We start from the raw sequence: 19,294 nt of genomic DNA, 5'->3' as shown, positions 1-19,294 counted from the left end.
TTCCTTTGCTAAATAAGATAGCGGCAGAAAAAAGCGTGAGAGGTGCGAAACTTTATTTTGGCGACACCTGATCTGACAATACTAATATCAGAGAGAAGCAAGGAATCAAATGGGTTTGAAGCTGCTCCCTCATCTTCATCATTATGCGTATTTTATTATGACATTTTGTTACGGGCTACTCTCAAATATCGGCGAAGCTCGCCAACCTGTAGAAAAAATCTGACTCATGATTCAAAAAGAGAAGAACGGAAAGCGGCGACGCCAAAGTTAAAAATTTCTATAACTGACGAAACCGCTTTGCGGCTTCGTTATTGAAAAAGCCGCTCCTCGGCTTTTCATTTTCCTAGTTTTGAAGTCTGACACAGATTTACCATACTGGATGGACCATACATGTTGTCGAGCTCAGACTTTGTTATGTTTGTTATAGACATGAAGATTAGCCCTATTTTAAGGATGCAGTTTTGTTTCCATGAAGAATTCTATATTTTAGTCACCCTGCTTCCTTACATGATTTTAATAATGAATGTTTATGTTCAATATGCTCTTTGAAATCTCAGATCGCAAACAGAAAAATAAAGGTTGAACATAATGAAAATTTATTATTTCTCAATAATATTACTTCTCGAAGAAGTTTCGTTTGAAAACATTCATCTGGTGAAATCCTCCTCTCATGTGGCCATTAATGAGATGATAACCAAGTCTTGGCGCAAATCTGTGAAAGTTTTGAATCGCGAAAGTCGCAAAAAAGAACAATTTTTTTGGAAGAAGCATTTTCAAAACAAGAAAAGATGAAAGAAGGGATGAGCGAAAATGAGCCCTTTTTGATGTTGGATGGTTATTTTATGAGATGAGGTTCATGCGGAAGAATTAAATTTGATATTTAAAATATGCAAGATTGCACCTGTTGAGCGGACGAATTCTTGGTTTTTGGAAGATGACCAAAACTCATGTCAACTGTATTTCCGTACATGAGCTTTGATCTTTTATATTTTATTCATCGATTTGTCTAAAAACGCAGCAGAATTTACAGCGACAAAGTATTAAATTAGCCTTTCGGTCGGAGTAGATATTCTGATTCCATTCTCGATTCTATAAAAGAAACCATCTTCAATGGGACCTCGGTCTAGTGTTGAAAGACGGTCGTTTTTCATATCATCCTTCTTTCTTTTGTGCTTCAAAGGGGTTAAAATTTGAGTCATGCAGTTTGATTACCCGGCAATAGCAGCAAACCGACGTGACGATGACAACGATGAGAATAAATGCTGCGATTGAGACGGCGATGATTATGATCATTAACGCTTGAATGCGATTTAGATAATCATTTTGAGATTAAAAATGACTTACTGTTTTCATCAACGACAAAATTGTCGCTAGATATTGGTTGCTTGTTGGCTAGGTCAGCTAGAAATATATTCAACATCTGTCATTTTGATTTTTTCTACCTCGTTCGATGACTTTTAGCGGAAAAACGTTCGCGTTTTCGAACCTGTAGTTGTAAGCAGCAATAAATTCATCATCCGATCCTCTCATTTCTCCTGTTACTCTAGAACGCGAATGAAAAAACAAATCTCCAAGAGCTACTTACTGAAATTTTGCCGTAGTACCACCATCTCGGCTTTGAGCTGGCTCAAGGCTTTGAACGGAAACAGTAACTTTTTCAATTGAACTGGAATCAGCTTCCAAGATGATTTTTACATCCGCTTCGATGTCCTCTGCCAACTTTTTGGAGCTCGGGTTAGTCAAATCGGAATAATCCTCATTCCATGCTGTGCTTTGAAGGCTGATTTGATCTTCGACAGTGTAGGAGACGGGAGGGGGTAAAGTTGTCGTTGTAGTCGTTGTTGTCGTTGTTGTTGTTGTTGACGTTGTCGTCGAAGTTGTTGATGTTGTGGTAGTCGTTGTTGAAGTCGTTGTTGATGTTGTTGTGGTTGATGTTGTCCAGGTGGTTGAAGTTGTTGTTGACGTCGTTGACGACGTTGTTGTGGACGTTGTTGATGTTGTCGAAGTAGTTGAAGATGTTGTTGATGTCGTACCTTCTGTTATTGTCTCTAAAGTAGTTAAAACTTGATCGGTTATTGTTGTCATCGTTGTCATCACTGTCGTTGAGACTTGAGGAAGAGAGGTTGTAAGTTGAGAACTCGTTAATAATCGATCAGTCGTCATTGTTGCTGAATCAGTTGTTTGCCCAGTTGAAGGGAGTGTTTCAGCTTGAGTCGTTGAGATGACTTCCTGAGTTGTGAACGAGGAGGCAGTTGAAGACGACTCGGTTGTGAACTCAGTTGATACTGAAGAATAAATCGTCGTCTGTTCGATAATTTCTGTTGTTGATTCAGAAGCATTCGTAGTTAGCATTTCGATGGACGTTAAAGAGGAAATCGGGACTTCTGATGAAGTCTCGTAGTCTGATGTAACGCTTGTCAAATCTGTTTGAGCAAGAGAAGTAGTCATCGAATCAGTTGAAAGGCCAATTGTTCCAGTAGTAAAATAATGATCGGTTGTGAAGGTAGCAAAAGATTGTGTCTCAGTTGAAAGTTCTTCTGTTCCTGTATAAATTGCGGTAGTGTCTTCATAGCTAGTTGTTTTATCTGTCGAATCTTCTGTTGAAGTATCTAAAGCTGTTGTTTGCGAGAACAAAGTAGATAGCTCGGATGCTGCAGCTGTTGCTTGAGTCTGAGCTTCAGACGTCCAATTCAATGTAGAATGATCTTGAGTTGTCGCCTCTGTTGTTTGAAAAGTAGTGGTTATCGGGCCTTCTGTGGAGAAAGGACCATCAGTCGATTGAGACGAGGGTGGTTCTGATGTCTCAGTTAGAGCTTTTGTAGTGAGAACAGTGGTTGTGATGGAACTGTCTGAAGTTGAATATGCTCCAGATTGAGAAGCAGTTGGATATTCAGCAGTGATTGAGGTCAAATCACTGGTTGAGGCCTCAGTTGGCCAAAAAGTTGGGTCTAATGAGTTGAACGCCTCGGTTGATTCGATGGTTTCTGTTGAGTTTGAAGTGGTTATCATCGATTCTGTTGAAAGATCAGTTCTTGGAATCTCAGTTGAGCTTACCGTCGAATAAGGGTAAGTCACAGTATTATCTTCCGTTTGGTTTTTTGTTATTGGTTCTTCTGTAGTTGCAGAAAAGAAAGTCTCCGTGGTTTCTTCAGTATTGAATTCGGTCGAAGAAATTTCATCAGTAAACGAATAGCCACTGGTTGTGAGTGATTCTGATGAGCTTTGAAAATCAGTTGTTGCGCCAGTTTCTTCCACAGCAGTGAAAGTTTCTGGTGCGAAGGAAGTCAGAAAATCAGTCGTTGAAGATTCTTCAGTCGAGTTTTCGGAGCTACTTACTTCTGTTGTCTTAAGAATATCGGTAGAATCGCTTGTTGCGGGCTCTAAAGAGGTTTCTTCGGTTAAATAAGCATTCGATATTGTCGAAACTTCTGAAGAAATTTCAGAAAAATACACTTCAGTCGTGTTTTCTAACAAAGTTTCTTCCGTTGTTTCCAAAATATCAGTCGTTTCAGGCTCAAAAGAAGAATTCTCCGTCGCAAAACTCATTACTGTCGATGAATCTGTTAACGACTCCGTTGTTGGTAGAAAATCTGTCGACCCTGTGAAGAAAACTTCCGTTCCCGCACTTTCATAGTCAAAAGTCGAGTTTTCGGTTGATGTTTCTGTTGTTTCAAGAGTTTCTGTAATATAAGTTGCATTTTCCGTCGATGTTTCAGCATCCGTCGAAAAAGAAAAATCAGTCGAGTTATCTGTCCACGGCGTAATTTCCGTAAAATCAGTAGTTACATCTTCTTTATCCGGTTCTTCTGGCAGTTCTTGTCTTCTTACTCTTCTCCTACTAAAATTCTCTGACTGTAATTCCCCAACAGCTATATTCAAGAGAAAAAATTTCAGAAAAATCATTTCTTTCAATTCATCACTGGAAAATTTTTTGTCATGACGAAAAAATGGAATTAGTGGAAAAACAATTTCAGTTTTAAGACTCGGCAAATTTCAAGCGAACTCTGAGTAAAAAAGAACACTTCAAACATTCAATGTAGTTTTTGACGCGGCGGTCGGATCATGGGAATCTGGAATTTTGAACAAGATAAGATTTCGACACCCTTATTTTTATCAAGGTTCTTATTGATGAATTTTTTATTTAAAATAAATAAGGATTTCAATGAGCAAAATTTACTTAAAATTTTTCGTCTTTAGTAAAGATTGAAATATACAATGACGAAAAAATATCAATCAGAAGTGAGTTTTCAGCTGTATCAAGGAAAAATAGACATTAGGGGATCGGGACCCCCGGATTTGCTCGGTTGTGTGTTGTGACCACGTTGATGTTTCTACTAAGCAGCGCTCAGGAGCCGCTGCGCTCCGTATCGGTCCCATTTCTAGCCCCAGTAGCCTTTCACACTACGCTGCTGACCTTTCTTATCAATTCGCCTTTTATAAATTTTTTTATTTTCAAAAGAAAAATCAGAGAAAATGAAGCTGTCTTCTATTTTGTCAGTTTTTTCAGGTAAAAAATCAGTGCGAAAGAGATTTTTTTCGAGAAATCGACAATCTCGAGCTCTTTTTGCTAGAATTTCTGAAAAATATTGGCTCAAAATTTGCTATTTAGTCGGTTCCGATGCATTACTTGATGCATCCATCACAAATTTCAACATTTTCATGACTCGAGGAACCCGTCTCTTTTTCAACTGGGACACGATCGGATCCGATTCCGTTTCCGACTGGAAAGTCACGATCACCGACAGCGATACTGGCAGAAAAGCCGGTCGCTCCAAGCTCAAAATAAAAAACGACCGACCATCGATGGCCGTGGACAAGCTCAAGCCTCACACAAAATACGAAATTTCCGTAACGCCGGTTTCGAAAACAGATGAAGGCGAAGAGAGCATTTTCACCGCGTGGACTAGTCCTAGAGCAGTCGAAAAGGTCGTTACAGTTGGAAGATTTTCCTCGACAGTTTGGATCGAATGGCAACCTCCAAGCCAGGGTTCAAAGATTCTTTGCTGGGAAAACCCGGTATCGGACACCGGTGTAGCAAACCTGAGTCAGGGTTTCATTTGTAAAAAGCCGCGTAGCGGCTTTTTTGAAAACGAAGCCGCGAAGCGGCTTCGCCTGAATTTCGAAATTAATCAGAGAAATAATTTTGCGAAGCCGCTTCGCGGCTTCGTTTTTAAAAAAGCCGCTAAGCGTCTTTTTATTCAATATTTTTAAGCCCTGACGCAGGTATTTTTAAAGGTTGCCGATACCTCATGTCGCCCTGTTTGATCGGCAAAATATTTGAACCCTTCAAAAGCTACGTCGGCGACCAAGGCGACCCAGACCAATACGTCATCACCAATGCTCGAGACAAAAATGAGCGTTACTTCACCACCGAAACAGGCATTCAACTCACCATCGGCAAAGGCGTCTCAATGGATTACAAAATCCAATCAGTTGCCTGCGACGATTGCGAAAATCCGACCAACGAAGCCTGGTCCCCGCCGCTGAATTTCAAAGTCACGTCGTTGCCTCCAAAGCCGGCGAATTTGAAAATTGTTGAAGAGAGCATTTCGGATTTGGAAAGAGCGAATGTCGTTGTTGGGTGGGAAAATCCGAATATTGACTATGATTCAGGAAAGCTTTTTCAAATTTTTAAAGACAAAAAATATTGATTTCGGCTCGAAAATTTGGGATGGTGTCTCGAACCGACAAAAAAAAATATTCGACAAATTTTGCGTGGGCGGCTACTCGACTGATGATTTGCCGATCCAGGCTTCTGATTGGTTGACAATTTCCACGCAAAATTTGTCGAAATTTTTTTGTCGGTTCCAGACACCTCCCCGAAAATTTCGAGTCAAAAACCTGTGCAGAAATCCTGAGTCAGGGTCTGAAAGAGCTGAAAGGAAAAGCCCCGCAGCGGCTTTTTTTAAAAGAAGCCGCAATTGTCAGATTTGCGGATCCGATTCGCGGCTTCTTTTTTAAAAAAAGCCGCTGCGGGGCTTTTCATTTGAGCTCTTTCAGACCCTGACTCGGGTTTTCTACACAGGTTTTCGACCTTAGAAGCGTTCAATCTTTCTAAAAAATCGACATTTTATGTAAATTTATTATGATATCATTATCACCTCTCTTGGGCTGATAAAACAGCACTTGCGGTTTCTTGTTAAATGGATTTTTAGCATAAGTCTAAAATTAGAGAAACCGTGTCTAATCACCAACAATATTTTGAAACACATAACGTGATTCTATCACTATTTTCACCGTCAACCCTTTTGAATTTTTATCGTCAACAACCCTTCCTATCCTGACGCCGACTATTTTCATCACACAACGAAACGGGAGCCAGCCCTTTTTTCGTTATGAAAAAAAACGTGATGAAAAATTAAGGCGCCCCCTCTTTTTTTCATGTTTTTATGAAAAATGACGTTCGTTTGTCTGGTAGACATTGATTGAAAACGCTTCGGAACAAGAAATGATTGTTGAAAATATTCACTTGAAAAAAGCTTTTTGAGTCAAAATCGAGTACTCGCCGAATACTCCTCAAGGTTACACAAAATCGCCGACTTTCTTTCCCAATGCCTGGGATACTCAAGCGACTCTTGAAGGTAACTTTTACCCCCAGTTTATTTCTTAAGTTCGGAATCTTACCTAGAAGACCTGAGTCAGGTTTTGACGAGCTTAAATTTGAATCCGCTAAGCGGCTTTTTTGAAATCGAAGCCGCTCCGCGGCTTATTTTTAGAAAATGCCGCTATGCGGCTTTTCATTTTAGCTCCTTAAAATCAGACTTTGGTATTTAGAATACCGTATTCTACAAAGGTTGCTGAGGCCTGTTATTATTATATTTTTTCAAGGCTTGTATCAAAATGTGGTCTACACGATCAGCATCCGATTCGTCGTGGACAACGTCGAGGGCCCAGCAGAAACCATCAGCGTCGCCGTTGCGGATGCAAAAGGCCACTTCCCGCATCAACAAAACTGCCAAGTACCCACCTATCTCCGTCCAGAAGCGCTGCGAGTCAAAAGAGGGATCTTTGGCGAGCCAAAGTTGGAGGTCACGTGGGAGCATCCGCGAGCAAAGAAGCCGGAAAATGGATACAGATTGGTCTTCGCGCCGTTTGCCAGCGTTATTGATCAAAAACCATGGATTGTGGACGTCAATCAAAATACAAAAGAGGTGAAAAAACTTTCAAAAAAATTTTTCATGAAAATTTTTAGTTTGCTCTTTCCGGGCAAAAATACGATCCCTACGATGAATACACCGTTTCCGTCTTCGCCCTCCACGACGAGCAGATCATGGCTCCTAATTCTCCCGATTTTCTCGCCTCCGTTTTCACCGGGCAGTTGCTGATGGGATCCAGCGAAGACAAATTCGTAGAGCTGGTGAAGACAGATTCTTGCTGTGGGAGCAAAAAATACAATTCAGAGGTATTTCTTCAAACAATAAGGAGCTCATTTTCATTCTCATTTTTCAGATTCAAGGTTGTTGTGGCGGACATTTGTACGATCTCAGCGATCCTTTTGCCTTCTGTTGTGGGGTATGTTTATTATATCAACTTTGAATTAGCGGCTTAATGAACCGATCGAATCAAGCTAATCTGTTTTTATCCAAGTCATCAACATTCGAAATCAACAACGAAAACTGCTGCGCGAATGGAATTATTGTCCCAATAAATTCTTCTTGCCCCGAGGAGTGAAATGACATTCTCGATTTTTAGCTGTATATTTATTCTTTCTTTCTTTTGTATATTTTAATAAAAACACACTTATTCAAAGATCTTGGATCAGTAGTCAAGTTGATTTGCAGTCGATTTTCAGTATTTCCCTCGAGAAAAACAAGAAAACAAGAAAAATCCCAAGAAAAAGAATGACCCAGACGAAAATCACCAGAAAAAGATTCGAGTACATCGCGAGTGGTAGGGTGTGCCCGGCCCATAATGGTCCGATTGCAAGCATAGTGTTTCCAAGCCCGATTCGGATGCCTTTTTCATGGCTTTCAACGCCTTTTTTCGGGATGATAAAATGGTTGAGACTTGAGCCATTGCCTTGAATAGCTGCTTGATTGTCCGGGTGGCAATTTCTAGAGACCAACGAGGCTCCAAGAGCGTAAAGATGGGGGATGTAAAAGCTGAAGATGACCGCTCCTATCATGAATAAAAAAGTGACGATGCTCTGGTTCGACGTCGAAACTGACAAGATGCTCGCAAGAACAAGCACCGAAATGTCTAGAAAAAATGTCGAAAACTTGTTCAAAGTTGGATTGATACTTATTGAAAGAGCTGCGTTTGCCATGAGTCGAGGCTGGTTCGCCCATCGTGAAAGGGGCTTGATCAGCGCATATCCAGAGATCGAGCTGGTCCCGCAAAGAATGTGAAGTGCTGCCAAATCGTTCGCCGTCCAGTCGAGATATCGAGTCGTAATCGGACCAATGACAGCTTCCATCGTCACAACCGTCGTTGCAGCGGAAACAGAGCCTAAAAGAATGAGTGAGTCGTTGTTGATTTCAATAAAGAAGTACCTAGAATTCCAACAATGACCAATTCATGAAGAAGATTGTCTTTCAGGCTTTTGAAATTTCTCTCAAGAAGACTTGCTTGAGATGTGATCAGGGTTCCAGAATTTTCTTCGATTTCCTCGATTTTGATGATTTTCTAGAGCTTTTTTGTCGAATTCGTTTGATGAAAGTTCAAACCTGTTTGGTGTAGTAAATAAAATTGCAAGCAAAAACGCCTGTCCAAATTTGCAACATCACCAGCGATGGCAAACTGAATCGGTCAATCAGCACGCCGAGAAACTTCTCCAATCCGGGCCATTTATACAATCCAGTAGAATAAAAACACATCGGGAAAGAAATCAACCCGACTTGCCGAATCCCAAAAATATCGAAAACAACCTCGATCTGCTGCTCTTCGCCACTTGCCGGCCAACCTGTCCGAGGATGCAGCCATCGCAGCTCATTCCGATTCCGATGAAGATTTTCGCGACGCAAAGCCAAAAGAGATCGCGTTTGAGGAGGATTGTCAAATGGCCAGAGATGGAAAAGAGATTGGCGATGAGAACTGGGAGGCGACTTTGGCCCATTTTATCAGCAATTTTGCCGAAAATTGGGGAAGCAATCATCGAAGCGAGTCCAAACATCGACACCAGCGTGCCCAAATGCGCCTAAAATCTGCTTAATCCAATCAAAACCGATTTCCAAACCTGGCTGATGCGCAATTTATCCAAAAACTCCGGCAAAATCGGCTGGTAGCAGACCATTTCAGCTCCAGAAGCCAAATACCAGAATAAAATCGCGATCTTGTAACTCAAATCGAGTCGATTTTCGTGAGCCATCTCTGTTTTCAATTTTGTGTAACTTTTGGAAACATCGTTCTTTTATTCTTGTAGAATCGAGGTTATAATTAGTTGAGGTGCTCAACCGTTAAATATGCGTACATGAATAACCTTTTTGATATATTCTCTATAAAAACATCGTTTCTTTGCTTGATTTTCACCAATATCTGCGTTTTCGCAGGATATTCTGAGTTTTTTACTTATAAAATGCAAAAAAATGTAAGTAAAATTTCCCAAAATCTTTATTAAAATCAAGGAGATCAAAAATGAATCAGAGTTGATTTTTTGGATAAGATGATTTTCAGTTTTTCATCATCAGAAATGCAAAGATGGCAAGAAGAAGGAATGAGATCTTCATCGAGTCAGCGCTAGAGCAGGGCCAGTCCTGAAGGAATTTATTTTTCGGCGCCAAAAAAAACGATGGAACTTACAATTTTGCAGTCAGCATTGACGGCCTTCGCCTGACCCATGTACAATTCTTTGCTTGTTTCGAGGCAGAAAGCTTAAAAATTTTCAACAAGAAATACTTGCTGTTTTTTACCGTCAACTCCTTGCTTTCCAGCAGTCTCAGCAAGATCGTATGCAGTATCAACAGTGGATTGAAGCACGTTACAGGCAGTTTCCCAGACTGACATTCTGAAGAATATTTATGAAAAAATAACTAAAAAGGATAATTTTCACAGTTGAAGAACACTCGAATGAGCGCTTTCTTCAGGAGTGTTGCTAATTATTAACGACAACAAAGGTCATTTTACGGAAGAGTAAAGTGTTAATAGACTTCAATAATCCTCTTCAGCTTTGAAATTTAATTTCAAAGCAGCATTATTAATAATTAATTTCGTTAATTCTCATTTTTAATCATGCGTTGCCAAAGCGAAGGAGAAAAATAGTTAACTTACGTAAAGTCATCGCAAGGCCATCTCTGAAAAACTATTTTGAAAAAGATGGTCTTAGGGTGGGCAAAGTTCTCGTAGTCGGCTAGGGTTAGGGTTAGCAATAATCGGCGCAATAGGGATAGATCTGATCCTTTCCGCCAATCAGATTTCAGTATTCTGCCTATCAACCAATTACATGCTAGCTCCTCTAGCCTCCCTCTCCTCCCGCAAGAAACCCCAAAGGCTTTGCCCACCCTACGATAATATTTTGATAAAACTTACTATTGTACAATTATACAGCGACTTATCAGCAAGTTGCAGCAGATTTTGTTTGTCCATGCAGAAATCTTATTATCAGAAGTCATAACTATTTAATTTTCTTACTCACCATCTTCCCCACATGACCTTTGAATCTCACAAGCAGTAGTCCAGGCTTGATACAAGCTATCTAGGTCGTTTTGATAAGTTAAGCATTCCGGTCTCTGAGCCATTTTTTACGAAATGAAGAAGCAGTGAAAAATTAACACTGCTTTTTACGGAACATTAATTTTTTTTGGATCATTTGCTGAAAATGGACTTTGATGATTTTATTCTCGGGAATTTATTTTTTGAAGAAAAGAAAGATCACAATCAAAAAGAAGAAGTAAGAAATCTTCGACAGTACTGAAAATGGCACGAATGGCACGAATGGCACGAACGGCACGAATGGCACGAAAACATGTCTTTTCATCGTGCCATTTTCAGTAAAATTCTAGAGACTTTTTTGTTATTGTTTTTCGGGAGATTGGACATTTCCCTTACACAAAATTTGAGAGGGGCTACCACACCGCCCTACTAGACGTTATAAAGTAGCGCCCGTGAGCCGCCCCGCCGAATTGAAACACTCACACCAGGTCTTTTCTACCAAGACTCCAACTTCGATCAAGACTTTTCCAGTTTCAAGTACTGGCTAGAATAAAGGTTAGGGTTAGGGGGCACCTGCAAAAATGACGGAACAAACTTACCCGAGGGGGATAGGCTAGGGTTAGTTAGGGTTACCTTCGGTAACCCTAAGTAACCCTAGACTAGACCCCGGCATTTTAGGACCTAAGGGGCGAAGCCCCGAGGTAAGGGGCTATTAGATTTGATAATTTTCTGCTGATATCATGGACGACATCACGAAAGTCCCAGCGAACTTTCAAATGAATTGGCGATGGAGAAGCGAGTTCAATCGAATAGATAGCTCTTTCGAATGGAGCGTGAGAGTTGTCACCTTTTCTTGCCGTCTTTCTAGTTCGATACCGGACGATTCAGTTCTAAAAATAGAATGCCGATTCACCAAAATTTCCTCATATAAGGGGAACTTTTTCTTCATTTTGCTCATTCCTAAAAAATCAAAAAATGGATTTTTTGAAAGAAATAAAAAAACTTGACACTGACGCAAAGAGAGGAAGCGACGAAAAAGGATTTCTCATCGAGATCACAACATCCGACAGAAAAGATGGAGTCGCATGGTGGTTCGAGCACGGCGACAGAAAAAAGAGATACAAACTCGTCCATCGAAACACCACCTCTGCAACCACAATCACTTTGACTTGCTCGAATTCGAAGTGCAAGGCTTCTGCAAAGCTCAAATGTCCAGCGATGATTACTACAGCTAAGTACAAGTACATGCGAAAACACCCGAAAACAGGAGTCGAAAAGGAGTGTGAACGAAAGAAAAATGATTTCAATTTTCAATCTTCTGATCGTTTCAATATTTCTTTCTATGAAGTTATTTCTTGCGAAAATACTCATACTTGTACAGATGGACCTCCTCCTATGAAAATTATCGATCAAAAATTTCGACAACTGACAAAACAAAATTCCGCAATTTCCCATCAAAATCAAACTGTTTCAATTTTCAAAACATCTAATATTAACAAAGCCATTTCGAGTCGTCGCTTAGCTAATGAAATTGATTTTGATAAGAGAAAAATTCGAGAATCCGCATACAAAGCCATTCAGAGAGCCCCGGGAGCGCACACTTCTAAAGATGAAATTCCCGATTCAGTAAAAACGATGCTTGTTTACGATCCCGTTTTGGAAAAAGATGTATCTGTACCCTTTTTTCAATTCGAGAACGAAAATATGACCGCGTTTTTTCTGGAAAGTGAATTGGAACTCATAGATGACTCATCGAAAGAAAGATTTCAAATAAATGAGCATCAGGGAGTTTTCGGAGACGGAACTTGGGAACCGGTGAGAGGATTAGATTTTCTTCAGTTATTTATTTTATGTATCCTTTTACCTAGTCAAAAAAATCCTGAGAAAATGCGAGCATTTCCTGTTATTTTCTGTTTCATGAAAAATCGGCTTACTTCGACTTACAAACAATTATTTACCATTTTGAATGATCGATTCCAAATTCGATTTGGTAGACAATTGAAAATAAGTTATTTTGTATTCGATTTTGAACCGGGACTCAAAAAAGCAGCGGAAGAAATGTACAATGCTCACGTAACTCAGTGTTTTTTTCACGAGGTAAAATCATACAAGAAAAAGTTGATGGAATTCACAAATGAGACACCTACGTCGAATTCTGAAGTTTGTGAGTTTTATCTTCTTTTTAAAGGTCTTTCCTTTCTCGACCCAAATTTTCACTCTGACTTTATGTCGGCGCTCTCGACTCATGTCGATTCTTTTTCAAAGAAATTGAGGCCTGGATTCAGGAAATTTATGAAATATTTTAAAGACAATTATTTGAAAAAAGAATCGATGGATGGTTGGAATTATTATTATCACCTCAATTCTAGAGAATTTCATATTACAAATAATTGTTGTGAGAGCATTAATGGAAAGTTGAAACAACTCTATAATTGTGGTGCTAATAGTCTTGCCAAATCAGCTGAGAACATCTTTGATTTCAAATATGACAATAACCTTTCTGTTGAAAATGATGATTTCAATTTTCGCCGAAAGGAAGTCATTGATAAGTATGAGAGGATTCTCGAAATTAATAAATTTATATTCATGGCTCCTAATGACTTTGTTAAAAAAAATATTATTCTTCTGACTAAACAGCTTTCACTGCCTCTTCACAACATTATTTTTCCTCCTATTGTGCCTAACTTGTAAAACTGCCTTATCTTTTCTTTATATTCTGTGAATAAAACTGATACTGTAACCTACATTGATAAAAAAATAAAATCAAAATCAAAAATCCTTTGTTCTGAGTTTATCTTGCATGAGAGGCATTCATTAGATAGTTGCTCGAAAGGAATCTTTGTCTGGGGCGCTGAGTGCTCCGTTGCGCCACTTGTATTGTCTAGTAGCCCGTAAGGGATGTGTGGTAGCTTGTGTAAGGGAAATGTCCAACCATCCTGTTTTTCAACCCTTGAGTTTCCTCCCATTAAACCCGCGGAGCGGGCGTTTATTACTTGAGTATTCAATGAAAAATTGATCATTTATGCTAAAATCACTATTATTTCAATTTTTTATCAATGACAATGGCAAAATTGAGGAATTTCACTCAAAAAATAATCTCTTTGGGCCTGAATTTGCGGTCAATTTAAAAAAGTTTCAAATTTTTTTTTTTTTGATTTTGATCATGATTAATGAACTTTTCAAGTTGTTTAATAACTATCGTTTCAAATCAATCCGTTAATTTTCCAGTTTAATTCATAATATTCCTCAAGGTTAATTCGCAAAAAAATGTGTCTCTGTTTTCGTGCCATTTTCAGTGATTTCGTGCCATTCGTGCCATTCGTGCCATTCGTGCCATTTTCAGTATTGACCGAAATCTTCATTGACGCTGCTCCACCACCACAAGGATTGTACTGAAAAAAAAACTGTCGGAAATAAATTTGACGAAAAATTACCAGGACGCATTCTTCGTGAATCTTTTTCGCTTGATAGGCGATCGCGATTGGGTCTTGGTCTTGGCAGAAACCTGAAAAAAGAGGTGAAAAGAAGTCTTCCTTGATTTCAAACGCTCGTCGAAGCCATATGCTTTGTTGTGCTCATAGGCTGTCTGCATGCTTTTCTGAGTCTCCGCGCATGTTTGTTTCCAAGTCATCCAAGGTTGGATCATTTTCTTAAATTTTTTCAGTCTTTTTTGATTAGCGAAAAAATCAACCTGCTTTTCGAAATCTTCTCTCTTCGAAAAAAAACAAGAAGATTTCTATCTTTTCGTACCCGAGGAAAGACTTCAAATTCCAGCGTTAATTTAACTGACATTTCGAGGAGTTATCATTTTACGATCATGGAATTACATTTTTCCTCTATTTTTCTTCGACTTCTTGCTCGTTTTTCTTCTGAAAAAAGGGCTTATTGGCGAAATAATGTGCATTTCACATTTTCCTTTTCCTTGCGATAATTTTTGCCTGTGATGTCAGCTATCCTTTCGAGCGCGAGAGCAATAAAAATCGAAGCGGCTCTTAGTTATTTAGGCTCAGTCGTTTTTCCCTATCTAGGAGCATGTTAGGCTGAACGCTGGGGGAGGGAAAATAGACTTGGGGAAATGGAAAGGAAGAAGGAAAAGTGGTTAAGGGGAAAAGGTGGATAAAAGAAATAGGTTTCAATTCGAGCAATCATTCTTCTCAAAAAAAAAATATTTTGAAAATGAAATTTTTTACTTTTTTCAATCTCTTGATAACGATTTCTGCCAGCCCTCTTCCGACCAATCTACAGCAGCCGAAAGATTCGAGCTGTGATCTACTCGATCAAGTATGGGAATCAAAAGGAGCACAAATACCTCAACCACACAAATTGGTAAGTGATATTTTAAGTTTTATCTGAATTATTTTTATTTTTAGTGCAATTCGCTCCATTCCGATTTCCCTTGGTTGGAAAAAAGAATCCGGCGAAAAATAAGCAAAGCCTGCGACTATTTACGAAAAAGCAGATGTTCTGAAGAATATACAGTTGAACTTTTAGCCATCAAAAAAGGACGGCGAAGAGGCTTCAAATGCATATGCGACGAAGGCCACAGAGGACACAAATGTGAGAAACTTAAAGACTGATGCGACTCGAAATAGAATAATTTGCTTCGTTATTTATTGTTTTCTTCTGTACCTTCTTAAACCTGACACAAATAAAATCTCTTTTTGAAAACGATGATGGAGAAAATATGAATTTTATTTTGAACAAAATCGATAGAAAGTTAATTTATTCAAAGAAAGAAAATTCTAGAGGTACTCTTCACGGACTTCTGTCGTTGTTTGCCGTCTTAATCTACTTCCTTGAGGAACAGAAGCAGGTTTTGTCGAGATTTCTTCAAACGCTGAGTTTTCAAAGACCTCGCTTTCCTCCATTTTTCGCATCTGAAATCGTTCAAAAACTCGAATTTTCTCGAGAAATACCTGGTGGAGAAATTGGACAGCGTCAACATCCAAAACTCGCCAACTAGTGACGACAAAGCCGACGGCAAGAGTCAATAAGGTCGTTGTTAGAATAAAAATTGACGCGAAAGAGGTGGTGATGTTGTAAATTTGCCCGCTGAAGAGATTCGTCAAGATAATCGACACTTTTTCGAGCGCGATTCTGATTCCCTGAATGACAGAAATGATGATTTAAGGGGTGTTCGGGAGTACCTGCATGAGACTTTGTCGTTCGGGCGGCGAAGATCTAGAGAGAATCGTTGAAGCGCTGGAGATGATGAATGATAGAAAAAGCGCGTACTGAAAGAAAACGGGTTAAGGGAAACGCCTGGGGACATGGAATTTTACGATGACGATGCCAGGAAGAGCGACGGGAATAAACCAGGGAGCTTGAAAATCCACAAAAACGAGAGCAATCATCAAAATGACTGAAATAAAGAGCTCAAACGACAAGCCCGTGAGCAGAATTTCGTGAGATTTGAGGCATCGGACGATGATAGTAAGCGCTAAGAACATTTTCAAAATGAGAGAGAGAGAGAGTCTTCCTTGATTTCAATGAGGGAAAATTTAAAAAATGTTTCCTAAAAAGCCGAAAATCGCGCTCCCACCAGCAATTGCATAAACATAGGAATTCTCCACCGCGCCGAAACCGAGAAAATACTTTGTAAACTGCGGTAAAATCGCTTCCGTCGACGACTGTAAGCTGTACATTGCCATGGTCGAGAAACAACAAACAATCGAAATTTCGTTGATGATTTTGAACGGCTTGATTTGCCGCAGCTTGATTTCAGAAACTGCTGTTTTCTGCGCCTCTGGCTCGATTTGCTTGACTTCGTGATTTTGCGCGAAAACAAGGACGAGTAAAAGCAAGATTCCAGAGAAGCCCAATTGAAAGTAGCCCGTCGAGTTGTGGTTGTTGATTCCAACAATGCACAAGTCATCATCGTAAGAATTCTGCTTGAAGCACTTTTCTTCCACCCCGCCGAGGAAGATTGAGATCATCAAGGGGCCGAGGATGACTCCGATTTGTTTCAAGCCATAAAGTATACTAATTTTCTTCGACCGCGACGCAGGCGAGCTCGACTTCGAAATCAGCCCAACAATGCCTCCCTCGATTCCAGCGCCGATTCCAGCCAAAAATCGACCGAAAAGAATCGCGACTTCGTTTTGTAAAACAAACAAGAAGCTCCCGAGAAATATACAAAGCACTCCGGAAGCGGTGATCAATTTTGGAATGTTCCAGCGATCGAAAAACAGGCCAAATAAAGGGCCACCGATTAGGGATCCAGAAGCGAACATGGCTACTGCGTACTTTTAAAAGTTTTTCTCAGATTTTTTTTCATTTTTATTTATAAAAATAAGTTTTTTTTTAATATTTTTTAAAATAATTAGTCATCAATAATCAAAAATAAATTATTTATATAATTAATTTATCAAAAATAATAAAAGAATTTTTTTAATTTATCCTATAATCTCTTATCTTTCAAACTTTCCGAAAAATAAGCACCATCAGTCCCAATCGAAATAAAATAACTGTACAACCCTGGCAAGTGAATAGCATAATCAACTCCAATAAACAAAAAAGTCAGTCCATAAATCGCCAAACTCGCGTTTTTCTTCCATTTCTCTTTGTCAAAATTACAGGGCATTTTTTTTTTGATTTTTTATATTTGATCTTTTGGGACTGGTTAATGAGAAAATGGAAAAGAGAATGGACAGATTTGGGAACAATGAGAACATTATTTGATCGAAAAAGTTTCCAATGGAGAAATTTATTGAATGACAAAAATGACCAGATTGAATTTCATTAATCTGCTTTTCAAACTACCGGTTTTCAGGGCTCCTCATCAGCGCAGTAAATGTCCTTCCACATGAGATTGATGACATTGTCGAATTTTCGCTCGATAGTTTTCGCTTTTCGAGTTGCATTTGGAACATCGTCGAGGCAGAGGTTGTTTGAAACCCAGCGAAGGTAGGATCGCGCGACTTTTCGGCCAAATTGGCAAGTTGTGGCTGAATAAATCAAATAAAAAATTTCAAAAAAAGAGCTCCCTCAAAAATTCGGGGTGGTGTCTGGAACCGACAAAAAATTTTCGACAAATTTTGCGTAGGCGGGTACTCGGCTGCTGATTCGCCGGTTTGCCGAATCCAGGGTTCTGATTGGTTGAAAATTTCCACGTAAAATTTGTCGAAATTTTTAATGGGTTCCAGACACCACCCCCAAAATTTTGGCGGAAAATGTTATTTTCTTACCCGAATCCTCGTTGAAAGGAGCATCAGCTTCAGCATCCTCATCCTCTGGCCAGGCCGTCTCGCAGTTTTTGACGAACATATGAGCCTCAGGAATTGATCTGATTGCTTTTTTGATCTTGTTGTCGAACCGGTTTGCAAATCCATTTCTTCCTTCTCCTCTCACTTTCCTGAAAAAAATATTAAAAAGGGAAGAGGGAAATTTCTCACGTGAGAAAATTCTCATGTCGCTGATCAAGTTTGTCCCTGATGTTGGCCTGGGCAACAGTGGCAAAAAATCCGAAAATCTTCATTTTGCGATTTATGGTAACTCGCTGCGTGAACTTTTTTATATAGAACTCGCGATTAGCTCAGGTGGCGCTGTAGACCGCGGATCAAAGTCAAAAGCTGGAAATCAAAGCTCGGTCCACGATAGTTTGAATTACGCCGTGACATTTAATAATCCCGGCTGAGATCGTAATAACACATGATCACGGATCAACTTTAAAAACACGCAATTTGAATTTCGAATCAGACGACACTTGCCATTTTACGAACTTAAAAAAAGCAAATGAAAAAATTACTGAATGCCTCAAACTAAGGGCCGAAGAACCACCGCACTCTGCAGAAGTCAATAATAATTTCCGTATCTCTTGAGTCCCACGCATCAAATGAGGCATGTTTTGGAAGTTACTTCTCAAACTTTACTTTTTCCTCTCCGACTCCTCTTCGTCTTCAGCACAAAAAGTAAGAGACAAATATTGATTAAAATATTTAGATTTGAATTGAAAATGGTCGAAATTTACGCGATGGTCGTTTCTGCTCCTTGCAGAGCAGTTCTCCTGAAACGGGTTCATAATCAAAAAATTCGCGAAAAAAAATTTCCTGGTAAACCCGAAAAAAGACAGCAAAAGCGCTGGAAATCGAGCACTCTGTGAAACAAATTCACTTGATGAAGGGAGAGCAGATGGCGGATGATTTTGTTGCGATGAATCCGGCTCATCTCGTTCCAACCATCAAGGATGGCGACTTTGTTCTCTGGGAATCAAGGTAGAAAGAGCGAGTATTGAGCGATAGGGATAATTTTCAGGGCGATCATGCAGTACTTATGCAACAAATTCGACAAAGAAAACAAGTTCTATCCAGGTCTTAGGGTGCGCAAAAGCTTGAGTCGTTCCTACAAGGGGTCCTCCAACAACGAACGGGCTGATTGACCAATCAGTGCGTGTGATAAAGCTCCATGAATGGACCATGATGGAAATTACCCCGGTCGTTGTTGGAAGACACCTTTTTAGAAGGAAGAGTCTCTCATTTTCCGCCAAAGCTCTCGCCCACCCTAGATCAAGCCGATCTTGAAGCTCGTGCAAAAGTCGACTACCTCTTGAACTTCGATCTCGGAACCCTTTACCGAGCCATCGGGGAGTACATCTATCCGATCTGGTTGCACAACGCCGCTCCTGATCAGGAAAAACTCAAGGTAGAAATCTCAAGAGGGCCGAAAAATATGCATTTTTCAGGTGATGGAGGAAAAATTCGACTTCATG

At 39.7% G+C, this 19,294-nt stretch overlaps 5 protein-coding genes and 1 long non-coding RNA gene across 6 annotated transcripts; 1 reads left to right on the top strand and 5 right to left on the bottom strand.

Annotated features, from left to right (window-relative positions):
• Window positions 1-1,040: 1,040 nt before the first annotated feature.
• LOC145701463 (uncharacterized) lies at window positions 1,041-3,899 on the bottom strand. The gene is made up of 5 exons (XM_081778684.1): window positions 1,586-3,899; window positions 1,443-1,543; window positions 1,345-1,401; window positions 1,231-1,298; window positions 1,041-1,172 (listed from the first exon to the last, which is right to left on the bottom strand). Exons 1-5 carry the CDS (start codon window positions 3,544-3,546, stop codon window positions 1,041-1,043), a joined length of 2,319 nt encoding a protein of 772 aa, XP_081634810.1. The 5' UTR covers window positions 3,547-3,899.
• On the top strand, window positions 1,880-7,743 carry LOC145701462 (collagen alpha-1(XII) chain-like). Its single transcript, XM_081778683.1, has 8 exons — window positions 1,880-4,507; window positions 4,610-5,059; window positions 5,236-5,544; window positions 6,489-6,581; window positions 6,829-7,151; window positions 7,193-7,402; window positions 7,450-7,512; window positions 7,588-7,743. The coding sequence occupies exons 1-8, from the start codon at window positions 4,474-4,476 to the stop codon at window positions 7,669-7,671; spliced, it is 1,566 nt and encodes a 521-aa protein (XP_081634809.1). The 5' UTR covers window positions 1,880-4,473; the 3' UTR covers window positions 7,672-7,743.
• A 1,793-nt stretch (window positions 7,744-9,536) lies between these two features.
• On the bottom strand, window positions 9,537-9,942 carry LOC145701004 (uncharacterized). Its single transcript, XR_014134252.1, has 3 exons — window positions 9,849-9,942; window positions 9,739-9,809; window positions 9,537-9,692 (listed from the first exon to the last, which is right to left on the bottom strand). It is a non-coding gene; the product is annotated as an uncharacterized LOC145701004 (long non-coding RNA).
• A 3,848-nt stretch (window positions 9,943-13,790) lies between these two features.
• On the bottom strand, window positions 13,791-14,233 carry LOC145701461 (uncharacterized). Its single transcript, XM_081778682.1, has 3 exons — window positions 14,134-14,233; window positions 14,022-14,092; window positions 13,791-13,979 (listed from the first exon to the last, which is right to left on the bottom strand). Exons 1-3 carry the CDS (start codon window positions 14,231-14,233, stop codon window positions 13,791-13,793), a joined length of 360 nt encoding a protein of 119 aa, XP_081634808.1.
• A 1,096-nt stretch (window positions 14,234-15,329) lies between these two features.
• On the bottom strand, window positions 15,330-16,820 carry LOC145701460 (uncharacterized). Its single transcript, XM_081778680.1, has 5 exons — window positions 16,130-16,820; window positions 15,870-16,027; window positions 15,735-15,821; window positions 15,504-15,692; window positions 15,330-15,464 (listed from the first exon to the last, which is right to left on the bottom strand). The coding sequence occupies exons 1-5, from the start codon at window positions 16,818-16,820 to the stop codon at window positions 15,330-15,332; spliced, it is 1,260 nt and encodes a 419-aa protein (XP_081634806.1).
• Window positions 16,821-17,277: 457 nt separating this feature from the next.
• On the bottom strand, window positions 17,278-18,064 carry LOC145703948 (uncharacterized). Its single transcript, XM_081781364.1, has 3 exons — window positions 17,982-18,064; window positions 17,775-17,941; window positions 17,278-17,534 (listed from the first exon to the last, which is right to left on the bottom strand). Exons 1-3 carry the CDS (start codon window positions 18,062-18,064, stop codon window positions 17,356-17,358), a joined length of 429 nt encoding a protein of 142 aa, XP_081637490.1. The 3' UTR covers window positions 17,278-17,355.
• Between the last annotated feature and the right edge of the window lie 1,230 nt (window positions 18,065-19,294).

Source organism: Oikopleura dioica, chromosome PAR (assembly GCF_907165135.1).
Source record: "Oikopleura dioica chromosome PAR, OKI2018_I68_1.0, whole genome shotgun sequence".
NCBI classification, from domain to species: domain Eukaryota; kingdom Metazoa; phylum Chordata; class Appendicularia; order Copelata; family Oikopleuridae; genus Oikopleura; species Oikopleura dioica.
The sequence above is the reverse complement of the archived record's forward strand: the minus strand, read 5'-3'. Positions and strand labels throughout refer to the sequence as shown.